Source organism: Pempheris klunzingeri, chromosome 3 (assembly GCF_042242105.1).
Source record: "Pempheris klunzingeri isolate RE-2024b chromosome 3, fPemKlu1.hap1, whole genome shotgun sequence".
In the NCBI taxonomy this organism is placed as follows: Eukaryota; Metazoa; Chordata; class Actinopteri; order Acropomatiformes; family Pempheridae; genus Pempheris; species Pempheris klunzingeri.
The window spans coordinates 10176359-10200001 of NC_092014.1; the positions used below are offsets into that span (position 1 = coordinate 10176359).

The window sequence follows — 23643 nt, forward strand, 5'->3', positions numbered from 1 at the left end:
GGAGTCAGTGGAACCACTGCAAAGTAGTTCATCGCTCATCTCTGTCCCTGCATCTGCAATGACAACTGCTGCAAAAGGAGTTTGCCTGTCAGTGCACGGCCTGTCGACCTGATGCGGTTTGCCAGAGGGGAAAGTTTTGTAAACAGTCACCTGAAGCCACATTTCAGTTCATCTGAGTCAGTCTGTGAATACAGTGCTGCTCCCCCCTCCTCCTGCGTCCTGTTTTTGAAAGGCTACAAAGTGCAGAAAACCCACCGAAACTCTCTCTTCACAGCGGTGTCATTATCTCAGAGTGTTTGTAGGGCATTTATTAGTCATACGTGTTTATTTACTCCGAGTCTATGACATCCTCTTTCACAGTAATGCCATTTTACTTTGTAAAGTCAACATGTAAGTATAGTATATTCTTAAAAAAAACAACTGAATGAATAAAATCAAAAAGGGATGCCTATAGTTATGTTATGTTATAGTAATGTTATGTTATAGTAATGTTATAGATAGTATACCTGCATGTGTGTGTGTGTGTATGTGTGTGTGTGTGTATGTTTAGGAGCTCAACTGGGGGCCAACAATGTGTTTTTGCCTGAAGGTCCTGCAGCTGGTTAGTCTGGTCCTGCTGTTGTGTGAAAACCAAAGCAGAGGAAATGTTTAAGTTGCGTCTCGGGAGTTTCCAGCAGCCCACAACCCCATAACGTGAGTGACATTATCAGTGGAAAGAGTGGCTGCTCATCAGTAAACAAACAAACAAACAAGTCCTGTTTATCAACAAAAAAATAGATCCAGTTTGGGGAATTCGCAGCCTAACTGGACACAAAGGGCATAAAAGTTGGGACGGTCAGGATAAAATATATAATATAAAATGAATTAAATACACGTACATCCTTGGTTTATTCATGTTGATCTAATTCATCCAGTCTTTATTCGCCCACGTGCACGCTGACGTCGCGCGGTGGCCAGTCCGTGACGCGCTCGCGTTATTCGGCGTGCGGCAGCGGCGGAGGAGGAAGAGGAGGAGAGGAGGAGGAGGAGGACGGCTGCGTTACTATTTGGTTTACCACTCAAGTGTCGTCTTCATGCTCCTGTAGATGGACGGGCGCTGCGGCTGGGGAGAGCACTCGGACTGTTCACCGCTCGTTTTAATCGGCCACGACGCGGTTCGTCTCTACCAAACAAGACCAACATCAGCGGTGACAGGATCGCACCTGCCTCTGAGCATGGACAACAAAGACTGATCCAGCGCTGAGCTGTGCGGCAGCAGACCGAGCCAGGCTGCCTACGAAACCTCCAAGAAATTGATCTATCTAAAAAGCCCGTGCAGCGCGCAGGAGGCTGGTGCAGCAGGAGAAGGTCTGTGTGCAGGAAATCTGGTGTTGGACCTCCATATTTTGCAGGCCGATCCGATCCGATTCGTGCCTGGCAGGTTTAATTATAGCAACACTTGCATGCGCGTCTTAGTTTCGCGCGGACGTCCAATAGTAGGCGATATTTGAAGGGTTAGCTGGAGAATATCAGGCCTCTGTTTGTGTTTAATAATTAATTAATCCCGGCTGGACGCAATCACACATCGGACCAGTTTGATGGTCGCCGTCGGCTGCCCAGTGTGTTCAATGTCCCCTTAAGAAAACAGGAGAAATATGTGGGTCAGTCCCGAAGATGTGCTACTGGCGGGCGCATTATGGATCACCGAGAGAGCAAATCCATACTTCATCCTCCAGAAACGGAAGGGCCACGGGGATGGAGGCGGAGGGCTGGCGGGTGAGTCCTGTAATTGTTATGTCATGGATCTATAGCAAAAAAAAAAAAAAAAAGTAAATATTATTATTATTTTGATTACGATTTTGTTGGTGATGAACAGGTGACAGCTGATTGAGTGACAGATCAGATCAGTACAGCCTATCAGGTGCAGTGTTTGTGTTGATGTTGCATATCAGGTAACACATGAGGGACAATGTGAGGAGGACCTCATGACCCATCAGCAGCCCCAGGTGGCCTTTCACCTGAATGCGATTTCTTTTACTAATTGATTTATTCATTTTGATTGTCAGCCTGCTTTAAAGAAGGTTAAACCTTTGACCAGGTGTGCTGATATCAAACAAACCCGCTTTAGGGACAAAGTGCAGCACCTCTGCTGTCTGATCAGATAACTTCTCCAGACACTAGGTCACATCATTCACACTACAGTAAAAATGACTGAGCCTGCAGGGGAAATTAGCTCTCAGCCGTTGCAGCAATGCAAACAATAGCAGATGCCTCTCTGTGGCTGCTAATGGCTCAACAACAGTGAATCTATTTGACCACCAGCCAGAGAGATCTGTGGTCTGTTTGCTTGCTCATGCTGAATCATTCCCCTTCTTCCTTCTCTCACTCGAACTCCTCCCTCTCGCTTATTCCGTCCAAAATGGGTCAAGCAGCAGCAGCAGGAGGAGGAAGAGGAGGGGGAGGAGGGACAGGTTATGGGGGTGACAGTTTAAAAGCTGGCTGTCCTGTTTTCCCTTCAAATTTGAGATATTTGGTTCATTCCTTGACCTCAATTCAGCTGCTTGCAGTTTAGCATTTCCTCAAATTTAACAGAGGAGATGCTGTTGAACATGTGAGATAATTATACACACTTTGGTACATGAAAACCCAGCATACTTTATACTGTGGTGGAATACTGGATTACCACATGCTGTAATTTAGGAACATGCAAGATCAGTATCAGTTTGAATAATGAAGGTCTTAATGTTAGTGTAGATTTTCACACCTCAAGATCAGGTCATAAAGCCGACTTCAAGGCCCTTATCATGTCGTATCAATTGATATAGCATATCTCCATATTCCAAAACAAATTTAGAATTAATTGTCACAAATTAGGAAGATATGGAGGGTTTTTTTCTATTTGATTAAAAGCTGAAGTGAAAGTGATGCCTCTGTCACTGATTGATTAGTGTTGATCATCTCGGTTTCTGCTCCCTGCTGAGAGTTTCTCACTCTGTGTCAGTCAGTGTCACTGCTCCCTGAGATCTAACATCTGCCACAGAGGACTAGTCTGACTCATTTTATGTAATAATATCGATCATTTATCGTGATAACCTGGAATAGTTCCCAACCTCTCTTTGCTCATGGCCCCATAACACAAAGCAGTGGCTACTTGTGAGCTCTCAGTTCAGTCGAAGAGGGATTTTCCTTCTTTTTGAGTCATGATGAGGGACAAAACTGGAAAGTATTCAACAAGAAAAGAGAAAAATCAAAAGTAATTTTCTGTGACAAAATTTCGTTTTTTATTCCTTCACCACTGTAATTGTCTTGCAACCCCTTAGACTGATTCCGTGAACCCTTGTGGAGGTTCTAACTCTTAAGATGGGAACCACTGCTGCTGTAAATTATTCAAAAACCGAGTGGAGAAACCTTTTTATAGATAAGATGACATTTTATTTAGCTAATCCGGTTAATTAAATACATTAACGAGTAATGCACCTCACAGTAATTCAAAAGTCTTTTAAATCCAGTATCATTATAAAGCAATGGTGGTCAAATTCACCCAGGGATATTAAAAGGCTTAAAATAAACATTAAGGCTTTGACAATACACTGGTTACAAATTTATAGTATAATATTTGTGATTTAATGTTAATAATTTATAATAGGTCCTGCAGCCTCCTTTTCTCTGTCTCTGGTGAGATCTTACTGTGGCAACACAAAGTGTGCTAAGTGGTGCTAGGGGATGATGTCATTGTTATGTAAAACCATGAGCTTGCTGACTTGTGCTGTGTGCCAGTTGGCACTCAGCTCCCAGTGACCCTGGCACTGTTAACAGGCTCTTCTTCCAGGGAGAGCTGAAACCAGCAGCAGCAGCAGCAGCAGCAGCAGCAGCAGCAGCAGCAGCAGGACAGAGCATTTTACAGAGCCGGGCACAAATCTGAATATTCAACTGAGCAGGGCTGGAGCTCTAGTGTCGGAGCTGGCAGAGGGCCAGCGAGGTTTAGTGTATTTGCCACCTTGTCAGCACATTAGCTGCATGAGCAGAGATGGACAGTTTCAGAATTGATGCAGTTCCCCACCAGAGAAAAAAAATCCTCGGGGGAAGGATAAAGGATCTGACATGCCTCTCCTTTGGGTTTTGAACACATCCAAGTTCCTCTGAATGGTCTCTAAATGTCCTACGTTTTACTCCAGTTCACCTCATTCATCTGAATAAAGGATTCATCTTTGAGGAGCATTTGGAACAATCCAATCTGTTGTAGTTTTCCTTTTGTAGGTTAATATCAGTGTTAACATATAAGTGCTCATTAATGATGTTCATACCACTTATGTTAATGTTAAGTTAACATACAGGTCCAGGAGTTTTGGATCCGTAGCTGAACTGCAGAGAAGTATTTTTACTTTTTATTCAGCATCATGAGCAGATGACGTGATACACAGTCCTGCTTATGGATTCACACCATCCCACTAATCAACTGGTGGTGGTGATGAATAGCGCAAGCTAGCAAACATGGATTTAAACAATTTAGGTTTCAAATGTTTAAGAAAAATCATCATTTTATAAATGTTTTATGAGGAAGGAAATGCATTCAATACATTTGGAAATGAGGATTTAGGTAAGAAATGCTGAATTTGAACATATTTAGAAAGAACTTCATATGCAAAAGATTCATTGAAATCTAATCTGACTTAAACAAAGCAGCAGGTAGGTTAACAGTTAACAGTTATGTACGTGCTCAGTGTTTTAATTCAATTTGCCTGATGCGTTAAACCTGACCTATCAGTCGCTTACAGCCTTATCTAATAAACGAGTCGCACTACTTTACAGTGCAGTGTTTTGTCGCACAGCGCAGACCGACAGCTGGAGGGACACATGAAAGAATGTCTCGCATCAAATTGTCCTTTATTGTCTATATGTGGCCATGAACACGCCGTCAGCATTCTCAGAGGAAGAAGCAAATGGAACAAGAAGAGAACAAAACTTGTGTTCATCATGCTGCAAATATACCCAGAATCAGCACATCGTGTCAGTTCTTATGCAACTTGGTGCTTAAAGCCTAAAATTACACAATAATTTGAGTCACAGCACAACATAATGTTTTGCAATGCTGCTGGTGATTACTGTATGTTTGACTGGCAGTGGGTCAGACAGTTACATAGAACTTCATGACTTTAGGTTAAAGGATGTCGACGTGGTGGAGAACCTGTAAAATACATTTCATTGTATATGCTTAGGCTGTGCACATAACGGTGATGATGATGATGATGATGATGATGATTCAGGCTTGTCTCAGGTTTCTGTTATCTGAAACAGTATTGATTGTAGGTCTGAGGGAGACTGTGGTAAATGGTAAATGGATGTACTGTACTGCAATCACCCTCCCCTACCCCAAGCTGTTTTTTTCTGGCAGAAAGAGGATATAAACAAAAGAAAACACTGTTTTTCCCTGTGTGACTCGTACGGTTTCTTGACAACCATTAAGGTTTCAGAAAAGGTGATTTGTTTTGCTCTAACAATAGAGAGCTCTGATTGTGTCCTTGTTTTGGACAAGAGAGGAACAAAGCATCACATGATTTTATAGCTCGTTCTGAAGGAGAGTGTTTCCCTCCACCCAGGAATAACAAAAATAGATCATGTACCATTACAGATGCGTGTTGTCTTTGTTTTCTAGGTCGTGCGCCCACTCATTAAGCACGTGGAGGGAAATTATCTGTGTAAAGGCAGAGGTGTGAGTTGGAACAAGCAGTCACATGGGCTTTGGTTTGATGAGTTAATGCTACAGAGACATGTGATGTTTGGGGTTACAGCATGTTCATAAACAACTAGACTCATGTTCAGTCTTCAATAGAAAACAGCTTTCTTCTCGTCTGTTTGAGGTTTCACTAATATCAGTCTTGCTGGTGGAGGGAGAGGGTGGATGTCAAATAGTCTTTTACACCTTCCACTGTCTCCTTTCTTGTGTCTTCCTGTGCTAAACCACAAGTCACACGCCGCAGGTCAACCATCCTTTACATTACAGTAATTACAGTCCAAATATGCTGCATTTCTTCAAACAGTAGATACTCAGTCACATTCCCTGTAACATTTTGATATTTTACTTAAACAATTTTGTGAGGAAATGCTAACTGGGTAACATATTACTGCGGTCAATGTGTGAGCCACTGTTGGACTTTTCAGTCCTGACTGTTTTTAGCCTTAGTGATTTTTTGATGTCAGAGAGGAAGTCACCTTCACACTCACAGCAGTCACGTGTTTGTCACAAAGGGACTAAGCCAAAGCGTCAGGCTGCAGTATTTCATATAGTTTCAGTGTGATTAAGACTCCATTCATCTGTTAGCCAAGCTTCTGTGTTATTGACCTCTTCAGCCTCAGCGTCTCTCATGAGGGGAATCAATACCATTTGGCATGGCAATGATCAGTTTTAGAGACATCGTGGCCTACCAGCTTTTTCTTGTAGCCTAAGTTGCATTATTGTTGCTTTTCTTGAGCGGTCATGGATAAAATGGCAAAAGGGACTGATTAGGTGGAATGTAAAGAGGAAAATGGAAGACATGAGGAGAATAGAGCAATAAACAACTGCATGGGATGGGAGGTCAGTGGGCTGAAACCACACAGATGTACTTGTTTGTCTTATGTCTGTCTGTCTTTATGACTTGTTTTTCTCTAAAAATAAGAAGGCATTTCAGCTTCTCCTCGCTTGTCTGCTTTCTGTCTCTCTCTCTCTCCCCTCTTCCCCCCCCCCCATTTTCTCTCTGTGTGACTCATTCTGTGTTTGCCTGATATGCTGCTGAACAAAAATAACCTGTCTCTCATGGCAGTTGAACATATACCTACCTCAGCCAACCTGGAAAATGGTATCAAACAGCGTAAAGGTAACTGCAGGTTTCTGAATAGCAAGTGAATTGGAACACGAATTGGGAAGATTTTAAGTTGTAACTGCTCTCAGATCAGTCATAAGCCATTATAAAGGGCAGCTTTTTAGGTTTCTAGGTTGTGAAAATCTCTTGAGCTGGTGAGTCACTAACAGTCATGTACCCTGTGGCGTTTTCTTATAACAAAGTTTGTGTTTTAGATTTTGTGTTTCTCATCAAAAGCACAGTGTGAATCCTAACGACTTTAAAAAAAAAAAAAAAAAGTACGTTGAATGCATTAACTTCCTTATAAAAGATGAACAAAGTTTTCAGAGTGTAGGATTTTGGGCACACTTTGTTTTCTTTGTTAGTAGTCTTCTTTCCCGCCTTTGCTTTCTGCGCCTCTTGGCATGTTACTGCCGCCTGTAGATGAGTGGAAAAATCTGAAATCATCAGCAGGAATATGTATAATGTCACCCACATGCTCGTGCACATGTGAAACTGCAGCAGTAATTTACAAAACAGTAATAATTTCCTGTGCGGAGAAACACTTTGCATCTGTTAAACCTTTTTAGATGCATCACTGCGCTTCAGGGTTTCATGACATTAACACATTTATCCTTTTCATTAGGTAACTTATCTTTTCTCACCCTCTCGGCCTGTCACTTAGTCTCACACCTGAGGTTATCTGCCATCATGTATCACCTTCAAATAACAAAATCACATTAGTTATCATATCCACAAATACAACATTATCATAATAATCTAACTCCGAGTCATAAATATGCAGATCGCTGATCTAACGTGTCTTACAAGTCTAAGAAACAAACAAAAGCCTTAATGTCAAGCCACAGGATGTTTCTTGTATAGCCAAATCTTAAACCTTAAATCTTAAAGACCTCATGAGCTTCCCCCTCACTCAAGCATAACAAAATGGACTTAAAGTCTTAAAACACTAAATTTGTCAGGCAATTCGCATGGAGATTTATGGTTGTCACATTTCTGTGAGGGCTTTTGTTTCACAGCTGAACATATTCATAGGGGGAATGTTTTATTTAGCCTTTAGAAAGAATCTGAAACTAGGGAGTGTTTTGTATGAAGTATTTGTTTCTCAAGAGTATTTTGGGTTCTTACAGGTTTGCTGGTTGGGACTCTGGATGTCGTCTTGGACTCGAGCGCTCGGATGGCCCCGTATAGGATCCTGTACCAGACCCCTGACTCTTTAGTTTACTGGACCATTGCTCATGGTAAGTGCACTTTAACACTGGAAAAACTGTGGGGAAATGTATGTAGCTGGAGGAGAACAAGTCCCTAACCTCAGGCCTACTTTAAGAATTCAGTTTGTTGATTTACACCACTTTGGGTGCTTCTATCTGCACATTTTAGGGTTGTACCAGTTAGACCCCTCTGTGTTTTTACGCCCTGCTCTCCCCCCAGCCACCACACAACACATGATGTTTCTTTTAGCTGCTGAATGCCAAGCATTACGCCATGCCCCAGTGGTTTCAAAGGGCTGGATTACAGGAACGTGTGCACAAATCGATTCTCGAGTTTCATTATGACTTTATTTCTGTTCATAATAATATGATTTGCATGTTCTGTCTATGCAAACCTTTACTTGATATCTTCCGATTTTGCCGTTAAGAGTGAATCATGCAAAGTAGCAGCCACACTCCATACTGATTAGCAGCTTTTCTACTGTATCTTAGAGTATTAACTTATCCTAGCTATGTGTTAGCAAAAGCTTAAACTCTCCAACACAAAACCAGGGCTGCAAACAATGTTTTAAATCAATCTGTTTACTGATTATAATCTTGATGAATCAATCATGTAGTCTACAAATGTAAGAATAGTGGACAGCCCAAAGTTACAAACTCAAGCTGCTTCTTTCTCAGAAAAATCCAAAACCCATAAGATGTTCAGTTTACTATCAGGAAAGACAAAGAAAATCAGGAAAGTATCCATTTTCTTTTACTCATTCTGTGTTGGAATTTTAGCTTTAAAATGATCATGATCAATGAATCATTATTTGATTATGATAACTGATGATTGACTAATTGGTAAATCATTTCTGCTCTGCATAAAATTATGAATTCATTTGTACACAGATGGTACATCAGTACAGTGTACTTTGGCATGTGTTCCGTGCGCTTCCATTACATTATTATTATTTTTTTTGTATATATGTGGGAGTTCAGGAAGAATAAAATGCAACCCACAAATGTTGGGATTGTTTAGAAATAAGCCAGGATACTGATGCTTGATAAAATTATGATATTAAGATCAATCTGTTGTAATATGCTGTAGTTTCAAATTCTTTGAGGATGCGACACTACTGACACACTGGAAAAGATAAGCAACTGTTTAACTCTGCAGTTTCTTACCAAATTTGTTTACGAAATGAGTTCCACTATATTTGTGCTCCCTATGTGAAATGGAGGCTAGCTTGGCTTTGAAATGGCAATTGATCCCCCACTCCCTCATCCCTCTCCACCCCTCCCAGTCCTTAACTCCTCAGTCCAGAGATAGCAGGAGTGGAGCAGTCTGGCAGACATGGCTAATTCAGTGAATGTGCACTCACTGAGGGGCTCTCTGCAGCAGCGTTGAGGGATAATGGCCCACACTGGCAGCCATTACTGAAATCAATTTCTCCTGCGGCCAAAAAAGATCTGTTTTAACTTTGCTGATCACCGATTACAGTGACAAAATGGTCATGGTCCAAAGTGTTGATGTTAAACAGAGAATGGATGGTGTGCATATCGTGTTATTCTTCACGTGACTTGCACGGATGCTTTTGACAGATTTAGCCTGTTGTCAAATTTAAAGAAGATCTCCCACCTTGCTGAATACAAAAGATGATTTACTATTAGTGGTACTGTTAGTATTTTAGTATGATTTTTTTCCCCCATAAATTCACATGTAGCCTTGTACTAGATCATCACTTTAATGCCAGTTAGTTTTGAAACATTACGCCATCATGCTCCCGCTGTGAACCCAGCTGCTGAGTGCTCTGAACTTTCCCTCCTCACTCCTCTGCAGGAACCTCCCGTAAGGAGATCACAGAGCACTGGGAGTGGCTGGAGCACAACCTGCTGCAGACTCTCTCCATCTTTGAGAACGAGAATGACATTACCACTTTTGTGAAAGGAAAGGTCCAGGTAAGGACTTAATTCATTCATCATTCATTATTGATTACATTGTTGTGGAATTTGTTTGTCATACAGTGATAGCTCCCCTGTAAATTTGATTTAACAGAGGGACTTTTTGATCTTTGACCACCACAGAGCTGTATGACCTGTATGATAAAGAGGCAATTTATCTCCAGACTGAAGCAGTCGGAGCAGCACTGAGTGACACTGTCACTGGTACTGCCTTAGGGGATAAACTACTGACACATATAGATCAATATGCAGTAGATGAAGAAAAAGTATTTTCTAAGAGCTTGCTAAATCTCCTACAGAACCAGTAGAATACAATTCATGAATTATATAAATTTCAAGATAGTAACAATTATTATAACTAAAAAGTTATAGACCAAAAAAGTCTGACGTTAAGATTTCTTATAATGCTCATAATGTAATATGATACTAAAAATGTACATTGGGGAATTTATTCAAATACTTCCTTTATAGAACTTTGAAAAGGGAATAAAAGACAGACAGAAAAGAGTTTGGAATAAATACTTTGTGCTATTCAACACATTAATGTCCATTTTAAAGAAAGAGATATTATCAAACTTTCTGTTTCAAGTAGTGTACTTTAGCTGTTTGAGTTTAAGGTGTGTCACAGCTTCCAGCCAACGTTCATGAAATGGTGGTGCAGTCTTTTTCAATTTTAAAGGGAATCAGTCGTCACATATACAGCTTGGAGAAGGATGCAGCTGTAGTTACATTACAAGGGTATTAAAAAAAAACTCACAAAAATCTCCCAGCTGCTCATACTTTAAACAATTCTCATCTAGTCCTGAAAAGTTTTATACTTTTACTGCAAGTAAGATAGACCTCTGAAGTACTCCAAACAATATTAGCCCACGTTCGCCGCGTATAACAAAGTCGAAGAATAAACATCAATTACATAAACTGCTGCTGCTGCTCACTTTACAATCCCGTCTTTTAATGTCTCAGCTCATTACCTTGTTCTGTTTTTCTCCATCTCGCCTCAGGGCATCATTGCAGAGTACAACAAGAACCATGAATGCAAAGAGGACGACGACACAGATAAGTTCAAGGAGGCCAGCGCCAAGTTTCGGAAGCTGTTCGGTATGCCGGACGAGGAGAAGCTGGTCAACTATTACTCCTGCAGCTACTGGAAGGGCAAAGTGCCACGACAAGGATGGCTCTACCTCAGCATCAACCACCTCTGCTTCTACTCCTACTTACTGGGAAAAGAAGGTTGGATATAGACTAATGTCATAATTTGAGCACACGCAGCCATTTACTATTTAGATAAGACAATAACTGTACTGCAACAGGATATTTCAATGACATATGTATTGTTTTAGACCTTAGAGGCACATATATGTGGTCCATTTTTCCCCCAGTATTTTGCATATTGCTCATATCGTAGTCTTAAGGTAAAGTTGAGGTCCTGCGTACATTTTATTTATCCCTTTCTTCTTGTAACTTTCAGCCAAACTGGTGGTGCGTTGGGCAGACATCACCCAGCTGGAGAAGAGCGCCACCCTCCTGCTACCCGACGTGATCAAGGTGAGCACCCGCAACAATGAGCATGTTTTCTCCGTCTTCCTGAACATCAACGAGACCTTTAAGCTGGCAGAGCAGCTGGCCAACATCGCCATGCGGCAGCTCCTGGACAACAAAGGCTTCGAGCAAGATCGCTCGCTGCCCAAGCTCAAGAAGAAGTCGCCCAAGAAGGTGTCGGCACTCAAGAGGTGAGTGCCTCGGAGCGGGAACGCTTGTGCTCATCAATAATAAATGCTGCTTAAGCACGTTTATGACATGCAGACGACTGAATGTGCGTTAATGTGTCGTGGTTGGTGGTGTTTAACTGCAAAAACACAAAAGATGTGCTATATAATACAAGGACATTGTGCTTTTGAACTCTAGCAGATCTCTTTAAGAACCCCTTAAGAACAGCCTCAAGATCCAAATTATGTTTGGTCAATACATTTTACATAAGCATGATTTGGTTTCACTGCAGTATTTCATTATATTTGTCTAAACAGGGTTGTATGAAGGTTGCTCTTACATAACTGTATGAATCTACACAGACAATGAAGTGTCTGTGTATAGTCATTCCTCCATTTTGTTATATATCTACTGTACTGCAATTAAATTTAAATTAAAGGTTAGACTATTTTTCATGAGAGGAAGTAACATATCTTTTAGCCTTTAAGCGCTAAAATTACATTAATGCATTGATGTCACTGACTCAAACCAAGATATTGAATTATATATTTACATCTAATCAATCTAATATGGCTCCGCATGTTCCATCTTTCAGGGATTTGGATGCTAGAGCTAAGAGTGAGCGTTACCGAGCGCTCTTCCGTCTGCCTAAAGATGAAAAACTGGACGGACACACAGACTGCACCCTGTGGACCCCCTTTAACAAGATGCACATCCTGGGACAGATGTTTGTTTCTACCAACTACATCTGCTTCACCAGCAAGGAAGAAACACTGTGTAGCCTCATCATCCCGCTACGAGAGGTGAGCTGCTCTGTCTCAATGTCTGTTTATTAACAGCCTGCAAGACGGGAGGAATAAGAGTTTAAAATAACTGGAGAGAATTGAGTTGTCTTTTTCAGCACCTCAATCAAAACGGCAGTTTCAGTGTCTGACAGGGGGTTGGCACTGTCCATCTGCTCACAGTGTACAAAGCACAGCTGTCATGCTGAATCACATTCATTTTGTTCAGAGACAGCTCAGGCTGCAGCGACTCCTAAATGCATTACAGAGTTTACGTGTAAAGTCCTTACTAAGTTCTTAGATACTGCTACACACTCGGTTACTAAAATGTACTGAATGTCTTAGCTGGTAAAGATTTTAGTAATGTGTAAATAGGTTGCTAGGAAACATCCACAGCACCATCCAATCAAAAGCCATCAATCATGTAAACAGGAAGTCAGAGCAGCCTCAGCCTATCTTCAAAAAATAAGTTTATGTGAACAAAAGATTAAATAAACTTTAATATTGATAAAGCTTGACTTGAATTTATACATGCATACATGGAGAAACGGAGTTAGTAGTAGTCAAGCAAACCTAACTGATAATATTTAGTCTTATAGGGAGAAGAAGCTAACGTTAGCTTAGTTAGCAAGCTTAGTTAGCTAAGTTTCAATTACACCTGGCAGTTACTGGGTGCAAGTATTTAGTAACCGCTAATCTCTTTGTAAGAACCACTTTGTGTACCTCAGTCCATTTGAATTTAGTGAATCTCCACTAAAGTTAGAAAGCGTGAATGTAGCCTACTTGATAAGTAGGCTAAAGTTAAAACCTGTTTGATTGATGGTTTGTGTTAACTGAGGTGGTGGATGTCGTTCTTCAGGTGACCATTGTGGAGAAGGCAGACAGCTCTAACGTGTTGCCCAGCCCGCTCTCCATCAGCACCAAGAATCGAATGACTTTCCTGTTTGCTAACCTGAAGGACAGAGACTTCCTTGTCCAGAGGATTTCTGACTTCCTGCAGCAGACGACCTCCAAGATCTACCTAGAGAGGGAACTTACCGGCAGCTTAAACAGCTCTGACGACGAGGTAAAGAAATGGGTTTGGAATGTGTAAATACAAAATCAAGAAAATAACACTAATAGTTCTAAATCGTGGTAGTGATGGCGTCCATGTAAAATCTCCAAAGCTTAAATATAATATGTTTGCTCCTCCAGGTTTACTCCCAGCACGGGTCCCTGCTCTCCAGCAGCCCACAGCACAGTCTTGGCTCAGAAAGCGAGCGCACGTTCAACCTGAACGACAGCAGCGTGCCCACGGCCACACAAGCCCTCATGACCATGTACCGCCGCCGCTCACCTGAGGAGTTCAATCCCAAGCTGGTGGGTTAAATGCTCCTTTTGTTGAGTCAAGCATGGCAGGGCGTGTAGTGACACCTTGTCTAATAATGCTCTGATTCGTTCTGCTCACAAAGTTATCACATTTTTTTGCTTGCCTTTCCATTATTGCCATTTTCACACCTTTCCACTGCATCGAAATGAATCTGCATGGAGAATTGATGGTGACGGCAACCTAGGGAGATTATTTTTCCATCAAGACTGTGTGTAAATAAAGTCAGACCTGCGCAAGGAATCAATTTGCTTAAACCAAAGTGTTTTCATCCAAACTGATGGTGTGGAAAAGTTAAAGCAGGATTCTGGCAGAAAACAGGTTACAGTAATTGCGCTTGAGCTACTGCCTCTCATCAAACCGTCTTCCCTCCCTGCTCAGGCGAAGGAGTTCCTGAAGGAGCAGGCGTGGAAGAACCACTTTGCAGAGTATGGACAGGGAGTGTGTATGTACCGCACCGAGAAGACGAAGGAGCTGGTCCTCAAGGGGATTCCTGAGAGCATGAGAGGAGAGCTCTGGCTGCTCTTCTCTGGTGAGCAAATGTGCAACACGGGGCACGAAACAATGCCACAAATGATTCAGTCATACTCGGTACATAATAAGAACACACCCTGCATGCTCGGTGCTACGTGCTCACACTCGATCAGAAGACCACATGATACATACTTTATGCAGGTGTCATTTATCCACAAACATCAACTTGAGAAATACACCATGTTAGAACAAGATCAAAATTTTAGTTGCCAAAGTGAGAAATTATTTTAGTTTCTCTCAGACTGTGCCTTATTTTCCTGACGTAAAAAAAAAAAAAAAACATTTGTGTGAAATGGCTCATACAAAAGCATACACTATTATCCAAGACTTTGTAAACATTAGCTGAATGGACTGTTTCCATTACACCCAGACTATACAAGGAAGCGTGTAGCCTGTGACTGTCATTCCTTATTTGCATGCTGCATACAGGCGTGCACAAGCCCCAGACTTTCTTGTTTACAGGCTCAGTCATGTGTGATGCAGCAGCTTGTGCTCAGCAGCCCTGAGCAGAGCTTGGTTACAAACCGCCTCTCCCGCTTTCTCACCAGCAACATGGTTTCTGTTATACCTGTATAGAGTTCACCTGAGTCACACACACGTACCTGCCCCTTCTGAAATGAGTCCTCCTTTTAACTTGATATCGACCATACTTATTTGAAACACTCAGTTGTTGCCTAATTGGTGTCTGTTTTTCGATCAAAGGGTGTAAAAACCATTTGGGCAGGATTAATAAGCACATTTACAGAGGCATGTGGATAACTAAACCATTGGTGTTGCAGCAAAGCTTATTACTGTGTATGTTTACTTATTCATATTCACTCATTTTACGTTTTCACAATCTCAGAATAAAAAATGAATGACTTCCATGCTCTCTTGAAATTAGAAGATGCTCTGCTAAATACAGAAATACTAAAATAAGAAGACCTTGATGTGACAACGAGGTTTGTAAAGAGTCAGCTATTTCTTGTCAGGCTGCTGACAATGTGCAGCGTGTGATGTGCACTTTGATAAGTAACTGAAATACATAATGAAACAAAAATGAAACTAAATGTAGGTTATGTTAGAAAATGTGTGTCTCCCTAACATAGAATTGGTTAAAGCTTTTATGTTTACATGAATAGTTATGTAGTACACCGTGCTGTAAAAACATAGATATCTAAAAAAATGTAAAAATAATTTCCACCGGGAATAATGTAGATTTCTAGCAACAAGTGAAAGAAATCTGGAAAAAAACAACCAAATAATACAATATTATATTTTTTACAATATTTGTTCCTAACATCTTGCTCCTTTGCACTCAAAGAAGCTACTGTGTCACATCCCAGTAGAGATGCTATGATGGGTATGTAGCTTGGTGAAATATAATATTTAGTACCTTTTTTTTTTTTTTTTTAGTTTTTCATGCTTGTGTATAGTTCATATCCATTATTCATACAGTGTTCTAGTTTTTTTTTACACTGCTCTACGATCAATAAAGTTGATTCATTCTTTCTTATCTATGATTATCTAGGATTAAAATATTGAATGACATGCATAGCATGTGATCAGCCCCGTCACAGAGACTGTTACCATAGCTCATGTAGTTATCTTGGAGGAAATCTGACATTGAAGCTTGTTTAAACCTTTAAATCTTGCATTTTTCGCAGGGGCAATCAACGAGATGGCCACCCACCCCGGATACTACGAAGACCTGGTGGAGAAGTCGATGGGCAAGTACAACCTGGCAACAGAGGAGATAGAGCGAGACCTGCACCGCTCACTCCCTGAGCACCCGGCCTTTCAGAATGAGATGGGCATCGCTGCCCTCCGCAGGGTCCTCACAGCCTACGCCTTCAGAAACCCCAACATTGGATACTGTCAGGTACACACACTCTTGTTTTGACCTGACAGAAACCTTGCAATCCTTGACAGAACTTGAATTGTTACTCCTCTCTCCCTCAACACTGCAGGCTATGAATATTGTAACATCTGTGTTGCTTCTCTACGCCAAAGAAGAAGAGGCTTTTTGGCTGCTTGTGGCGCTCTGTGAGAGGATGCTGCCCGACTACTACAACACAAGGGTCGTAGGTCCGTATGTGAATGTGCTTCTGTATTTTAGGGTGCTTGATTGGACAATTTTCTATTTATTTAACATCCTCTTTTTACCCCAGGAGCCCTAGTGGACCAGGGGGTGTTCGAGGAGCTTGCCCGCGAGTACGTTCCTCAGCTGTATGACTGCATGCAGGACCTCGGGGTCATCTCCACTATCTCTCTCTCCTGGTTCCTCACCCTCTTCTTGTCCGTCATGCCGTTTGAGAGCGCAGTGGTGGTGGTGGACTGCTTCTTCTACGACGGCATCAAGGTCATCTTTCAGCTAGCGCTCTCCGTGCTGCACGCCAACATCCACCAGCTGCTGGGCTGCAAGGATGACGGGGAGGCCATGACGGTGCTCGGCAGGTAAGGAGGAGCAAAAGGGACCAAATATCCAGATTCTGGATGTTTAGGGTGGCTTTCCTGTAGCCCCATTGTACCCTCCTTTTCCCGTAAAACCTAAAAACAATTTCACAATTTATCAGATATTTGTGTCACACAAAGAGATCTGGAGAAATCATTTGTGTTGTTGTAGATACTTGGACAGCGTGACCAATAAGGACAGCACCCTCCCTCCCATCCCCCACCTGCACTCCTTACTGACAGACAATGGAGAACCACATCCAGAAGTCGACATCTTCAAACTTGTCCGCAGCTCCTACGAGGTATTTCCCCTGGATGATAATGAGTGTTTGCAAACCTGCTCCGTCCTCTATGTTTATGGTTCTTGAGAAATGCAAATTTGACATTTATTGTTGTAAATGTGCCTCCTTGTTGAATTTAGCGCACATCTGGATTTATGATTTATGATTGTGTAACTCTCGTCCAGCTGTTTGCCTCTGTCCCACATTCATCTGTCCATTTTGTCATCCCTTTTTTTCAATGAAGCTGTGACGTTACTGCTTTCAGTCAAATGCAGCGTGTCTTGATATGATTTGAACTGTAAATATATCCCACTGAGAGGCTCAGCCATCTCCTCGCAATCGCTTATCAGCTGTCCCCAGCCACCCTTTTGGTTTCTGCTGTGATAACAGACATTCAGGAATACCACAACTGGGTTAACATATATTCCTCCCCGTTTCTCTTTCTCCTTTTGTGCCAGAAATTTGGTTCTATCCGAGCAGATGTGATTGAACAGATGCGTTTCAAACAGAGACTGCGGGTCATCCAAACCATTGAAGATACAACTAAACGCAACGTGGTAAGGACCCGCTTACTTCACTTTTATAGATATTGGTATCCGGCAAATGTTCAGTTTTTCCAACTACATTTACAACAATGCTCCTGCTCAATGCTGTTGTGAAAGCAGAGCAGTAATCAGGCAACACACCGACTTTAAAAGCCTTGGAGTTCTGCAAATCCAACTACATTTGAGCTTTGAAACTGAATGAACTATAAGCTACTCATTATTAGATATTCTGCTCTCTTCACACTGAACATTATTTCCCATCTTCTCGTCTCACTTAATGTAATTGTGTTGTGTTTCAGGTCAGAACTATTGTAACAGAGACTGCCTTCAGTATTGATGAGTTGGAGGAGCTCTATGTGCTCTTCAAGGTGAGTCACAGCGTACAGCTCCCACTTACTGTTCTGCTCCCGAGAAACATACACAATCAAACCGTCATTTGGTCTCCACAGAGAAAATAAATAACAGCACACAAGCCCTAATATCAGTGCTCCAGCTGTTTTCCTCCAGCTTAAGCTATTGTTGTGCCACATGGTGAAGATTAATTTGCCACTTTATTAATGGAACAGAGTTTATCGTTGTGATTCAGATTATTCAACAGATATCCAAACATGCTGTTTAAGTGTGTTGTACTTCACAAACACGACAGAATGCAACTAAGCTAATACTTATTGTTTTGTGGTTAGAATCGGCCTCCTTAAACTCTGATCTCATCTTCTTTTGCAGTTCTTTTCTGCATTCAGATTTCATTGTTTTTTTTTTTTGTTGCATATGGTGTTTTTCAGCTCTCACCCCTCTTTTCCTCTCCTCAGGCGGAGCACCTGACCAGCTGTTACTGGGGCAGCAACAGCAACCCCACAGAGCGTCATGACCCAAGCCTGCCCTACCTGGAGCAGTACCGCATCAACGTGGAGCAGTTCAAAGGCCTGTTCAACCTGCTGTTCCCCTGGGCCAACGGAGCCCACTCAGACCCCCTGGCTTTGCGCTTCTTCCGTCTCCTCGACCAAAACGGGGACGCGCTCATCAATTTTCGGGAGTTCATCAGTGGTCTTGGTAAGCACAGTAATGGTTGTGTGTGTGCTTGTAAATATTGTTTGAGACTAATAGTAACATAAGTATTGCGTCCGAGGTGGTGCATCGCTTTTAGAGGCATTTCATTTGTGTCCGATCTTGATCTCGATGAAGCTTGTTTGTGTGTTTTTAGGTGTTCTGTATCATGAAGACCTGACCGAGAAGCTGAAGCTCCTCTACAAGATGCACGTTTTACCCGGTGAGTGTGTGTCAGTACGGTTCAGCGATGTTGAAAAGCCACCTTGCGGAAACGACAGAGAGCGTTTCATTTCAGCGAAGCAGGGTTATGAGCTTTACAGACAACAGGAGACTGTTGATGAGGGAGAGAAAATGAGAGAAAGTTAGGTTTTGTCAGCATGATTTTTATGAGATAACTGGCAGAAAATTTAACTTTTTAAACTACTAACTGTATTTTAAGTTTACTCCTCAACTTAATGAATACTTTCATTTTTAAAACCTTTTTTCCCCAGAAATCAGCCATGAACAGGAAGAGCCAGACTCTGCCTTCGAGGCCACTCAGTACTTCTTTGAGGACATCACCCCGGAAACGTCAGTCGGTAAGGAACTTTTTTGTGATCAAATTTGAAATCCTTTCCAAATAACCCAAGATGATCCATATGCACACTTGCAGGTGTGGCACGATGATACAATATAACCATATATCAGCATAAACATTGTATGTCCCTACACTGTACTGGGTACCTCAATCTTTTTTTTTTCTTGTAATGGTGACCTTTCATTATGACATTTTACATTATCCCACCCACAAAATCATCCTTATAACCTAAATAAAATAAAAAATTAAAATCATCTTGAAGATTATTTGAATTATTTGAATGATGTAATAAAAAGATAGATTGATATGTAAAACAATACATGAAAACAAAACAAGTGCCATAGGACAGCTCTGAACCTAATTCCTCCTATTGGAGTACATTTAAAAAAAGGGGAAATTACATTTTTACTTATATTACTTACCAGAAGAGATTTCATCTTTATAAACTGCACAAATCAACATATTGATTGTGTAGTTTTTTGGGATCAACTCGTTTTTTTTAATTATTGTATAAAATGATGACAGTGTTTCACTTGGGAATAGTGTTTCAAATGATTGTTTACAGGATTACAAGAAACCCAATTAGACACAGGAAGTAAGAGGAAGTTTTCCTCTCGTGTGCAATTATGAGTTAATAAACCTGCTGTGTTTTAATCCACAGTTTGTTTATAGAAAATGAATCCCCCTGTTGTTCATTATGCCTCATTTTAAACAGTTTTCACAAGCTTTCAGCAAATATTCACAACCGCTCAGTGACACGTCGTCGTCAGCAGGAATGTGAACGCCATTTCCTTCCTGCTGACTTGTAGATCTCATGCTGCACATATGTTTGAGGAAATGAATGATTCATTTTTCTCATGGCACGCTGTTAGGCCTCCTCTCAGCTGTTTATTCTTTACTTTTCACTGAGCGCTGCCGAATGATGAATCATTTGTTGCACTGTTATTCCTGATGATGTTCAGCACAAATGCTCCTATTTACAACATAAAGGACTTGAGAATGTCATGTGAGCATGTCATTATTAGCAGGGAAAGTGTGGTTGTATTAACCTTGAAACCGCAGACAGTCTGCATTGTGCCCATTGACAGTGATGAAAGCAGACACGCAAACAAATGTGTGCACAAGTTAAATTACGCGTGTGAAGTACAAGCCTGCAGGAGTGTTTAATATGCAATATGTAGACTGGAAGCAAGAAAATACAGTAACGTTTGATATAATATGCTTGTCTTCGTATAGTATAGATGATACTGCTAAAACATGGGCACCAAATGTCCATTCTAGCTATTGGAATTAAATTATAAAACTATTTTTATTAAACAAATTATGATGTCTGATCTTGTTCGCCCTCCTCTCTTCTCAGGTCATGACTCAAAGTGCAGAAGTGAGAGGGACGATGGCTTTGTCAGAGTTACATTTAAGACTGAAAAAGGTAAGCAGCAGTCAGCTACAGCAAAAGTAATATAAAAGCTTGAGATCTACTACAACATTCAGTCCCATTTCCCTAAATTGAGCAATAAGATGTTGAATATCATTCAAAAGGCAAACTGTTCAAGTGTGAAATTTCTCTTTGGTGTTGATTAGCAGCCAAGAAAATTCATGTTGTCTTCACACAACACTTTATGGGTGTGAATTTCATAGGCTGAACATGGATTGATTGTAGTTGTAAAGTTGTCAAAAAGGTAAAAAATGTAATTTCCTCTTGGATGTCTGAAACAACATGTGACTATGAAATATATCCATGATGTTGGCAACAATAAGGAATGGTTATGTAAATACTGATGTCAATCAAAAGTTTATACTCAAGTATTTACCACACATTCTTTGTCCATCTTACAGTGAAGAAATTGAACACTCCTGAATATCGCCATTACCTAAAACTGTGGAACCAGGAAACAAAACCGAAGCTAGAAAACACAAAAGACCTCCCCAAGCTGAATCAGGTATGACTTCCTCCACCCTGTATTTGTTTTTATACAGAGCACGTGTATGGGAAAACTCATTAGTGACTCTGACCTATTTGTTTTTCCTCCAGAGCCAGTTTATCGAGCTTTGCAAGACCTTGTACAGCATGTTCAGCGAGGATGTGGCAGAACAGGAGCTCTATCACGCCACAGCAACAGTCACCAGTCTGCTGCTGGAAATGGGAGAGGTGGGCAAGCTCTTCTCCTCCTCCTCTGGCAGAAAGGACCACAACATGGAGGGGAAATCAGAGCCCAGCATGTGTGGGAGAGAGGCCTCAGATCCCACAGCCATCCAGGGGGCCGTGTCTGACGATGTGTTCCAGCAGCGGGACCAGAGTGGCGCCTTCGTCCCCGCAGGTCTGGAGAATAAGCTGCACCCCTGTGAGGAGGGGAAAGTGGACGACGGGAGCGAGCAGCTGCCACCTATGCAAGACATCAAGCTGGAGGACTCGTCTCCCAAAGACACGGGCACATCATCGGCCATGCTTATCTCGGACGACGAGACCAAAGATGACACCTCAATGTCATCTTACTCGGTGCTCAGCGCGGGCTCCCATGAGCTTGATGAAAAGCTGCAGTGTGAGGACATTGCAGACGACACAGTGCTGGTGCGGAGCGACAACAGCTCCAACAGTGAAAGGGGAAACCGGCCTCACGGCTGTGGGGCCCCCGACAGAGGGCTGCCACACAGCACCAGCATTGATAAAGACTGGGCCATCACGTTTGAGCAGTTCCTGGCCTCTGTGCTCACCGAACAGGCGCTGGTGCATTATTTTGAGAAGCCAGTGGAGGTGGCAGCTCGTATAGCCAACGCCAAGAATGTGCGTAAGGTTGGGCGCCCCCTGCTGTCTACAAGTGACTATGAGATCTCTCTATCTGGCTGAGGCCTTTTTTTTAAAGGGCAATTTCACACAAAGACTCACGCTGTTTTAAAAAGGGAAACGTGATTATCAGTCATGGAGTAAAAGTGTCTCAGTGAGTTTTAGAGGAGAATGAAAGTAAATGTAAAATGTATGTGAACGATAGTTGAATGAATGTGACCAAAAACTGCTCTCAGCAATGTATTTTACCAGATGTGAAAGACTTTTATTATAACAATCACTAGATTCTGTCCAGCCAAGAGGGAGCAGGACATCAATAATAAGGTTTGCTCAGATGAAATCGGTGTGAACATGTAGTAGCTGTACTTTATAAGACATTATTCATAGGTGTTAATATTGTAATCTCTTGTACTCCTAGGCTATGTAGATGTAAATGTCCACAGATACAGTTACAGTTCCAAGCTGGGATATTGATAGTCTACGTAAGATCACCAAACATTATATCTGCTCAAACTATTGCTTCCTTACTTTATTCCATGTGCTGTTAATCACAAAATCGTTTTAGTTTGTCATCGAATGACAATATGGAAAAATCCAAAACAAAGCTGTGAAAATTCAATGATAAAGCGAATTTTCATATATTATAATAACTTGTCAGCTAAAGCAATGTGTCACTTTGCCAGAAACTATTCTCTTTTTCACACACCTCTATGACTTTCCGGACATTAACTCCCCAAAATAATATTTCCAATAATCGCTCCGGTGTGTTTTTCTGTGGTTATAATCGAAAATCACATAACAACTTATACAGTAACAATGATGGAAGCAGAAAAATGACAACCAAATTTTTTTTTTTTTTAGCTAAAGAAAACAGCTCGCACCAGAAGTTGAATTCAGATGAAATGTATGTGTGCTAAGAAATGATGATTACACTAAAACATGCTGTTGAATGAAGAGCCTGCACATTATTTATGTTTACATAATGTGATTCACTAACTATGTGCTTGCCATTTGCCTTGTTGTCTGCAATCCCAACTAAAATGTTTGCCTTGAATATTGATTTTTTATGTTTTAACCTTTTTGCTCTGTACATTTTTACATTGCCTGTTTTTATGTGAAATATTTTTTAAAATGTCCAGGTGTTATTTCTCTGGATTCCGATGCATTGTGTATCACTCCATCTAATTAAAATTACAGTTGCACAGTTCAATGCCTCAAACCTTTTTCGTTGCTTCAGTCAGACTGAATGCTACTACAGTACATAACCAAGGACACGCAGCGTTACTGCCATCTGGTGGAGGCTCACGTACACTACCAATCATTCATCTGATAAATGGGATTTTTAGCCGCATCAAATATGATTCCACACCAGCTGAAATGGCATTTCTTCTCTTTGACCTACATAAAAGGTAGACGTGCCAGTAACTGAATCATGTACAGTGATGGGATTTAAAGTGCATTTGCTCAAATACTGTACTGAAGCACACTTTTAAGGTACTTTACCTGACAGCTTGTTATTTATTACACTGGAGAATAAGATTGTATTTACAAAATGTGATTTGTTTAGAAAATATGATGTATTACTACGGATGAAATTATCCAGTTAAGTAGATAAA

The 23643-nt window shown here is 41.3% G+C and overlaps 1 protein-coding gene across 1 annotated transcript; it reads left to right on the top strand.

Moving 5' to 3' along the window:
* Positions 1–932: 932 nt before the first annotated feature.
* tbc1d9 (TBC1 domain family, member 9 (with GRAM domain)) lies at positions 933–23237 on the top strand. The gene is made up of 21 exons (XM_070856519.1): positions 933–1755; positions 7949–8059; positions 9852–9970; positions 10975–11203; positions 11442–11703; positions 12276–12483; positions 13322–13528; positions 13657–13821; positions 14210–14360; positions 16009–16223; positions 16312–16429; positions 16513–16798; positions 16968–17097; positions 17535–17633; positions 17921–17989; positions 18431–18671; positions 18823–18888; positions 19160–19246; positions 20606–20674; positions 21082–21185; positions 21278–23237. Exons 1-21 carry the CDS (start codon positions 1635–1637, stop codon positions 22088–22090), a joined length of 3870 nt encoding a protein of 1289 aa, XP_070712620.1. The 5' UTR covers positions 933–1634; the 3' UTR covers positions 22091–23237.
* Positions 23238–23643: the final 406 nt, after the last annotated feature.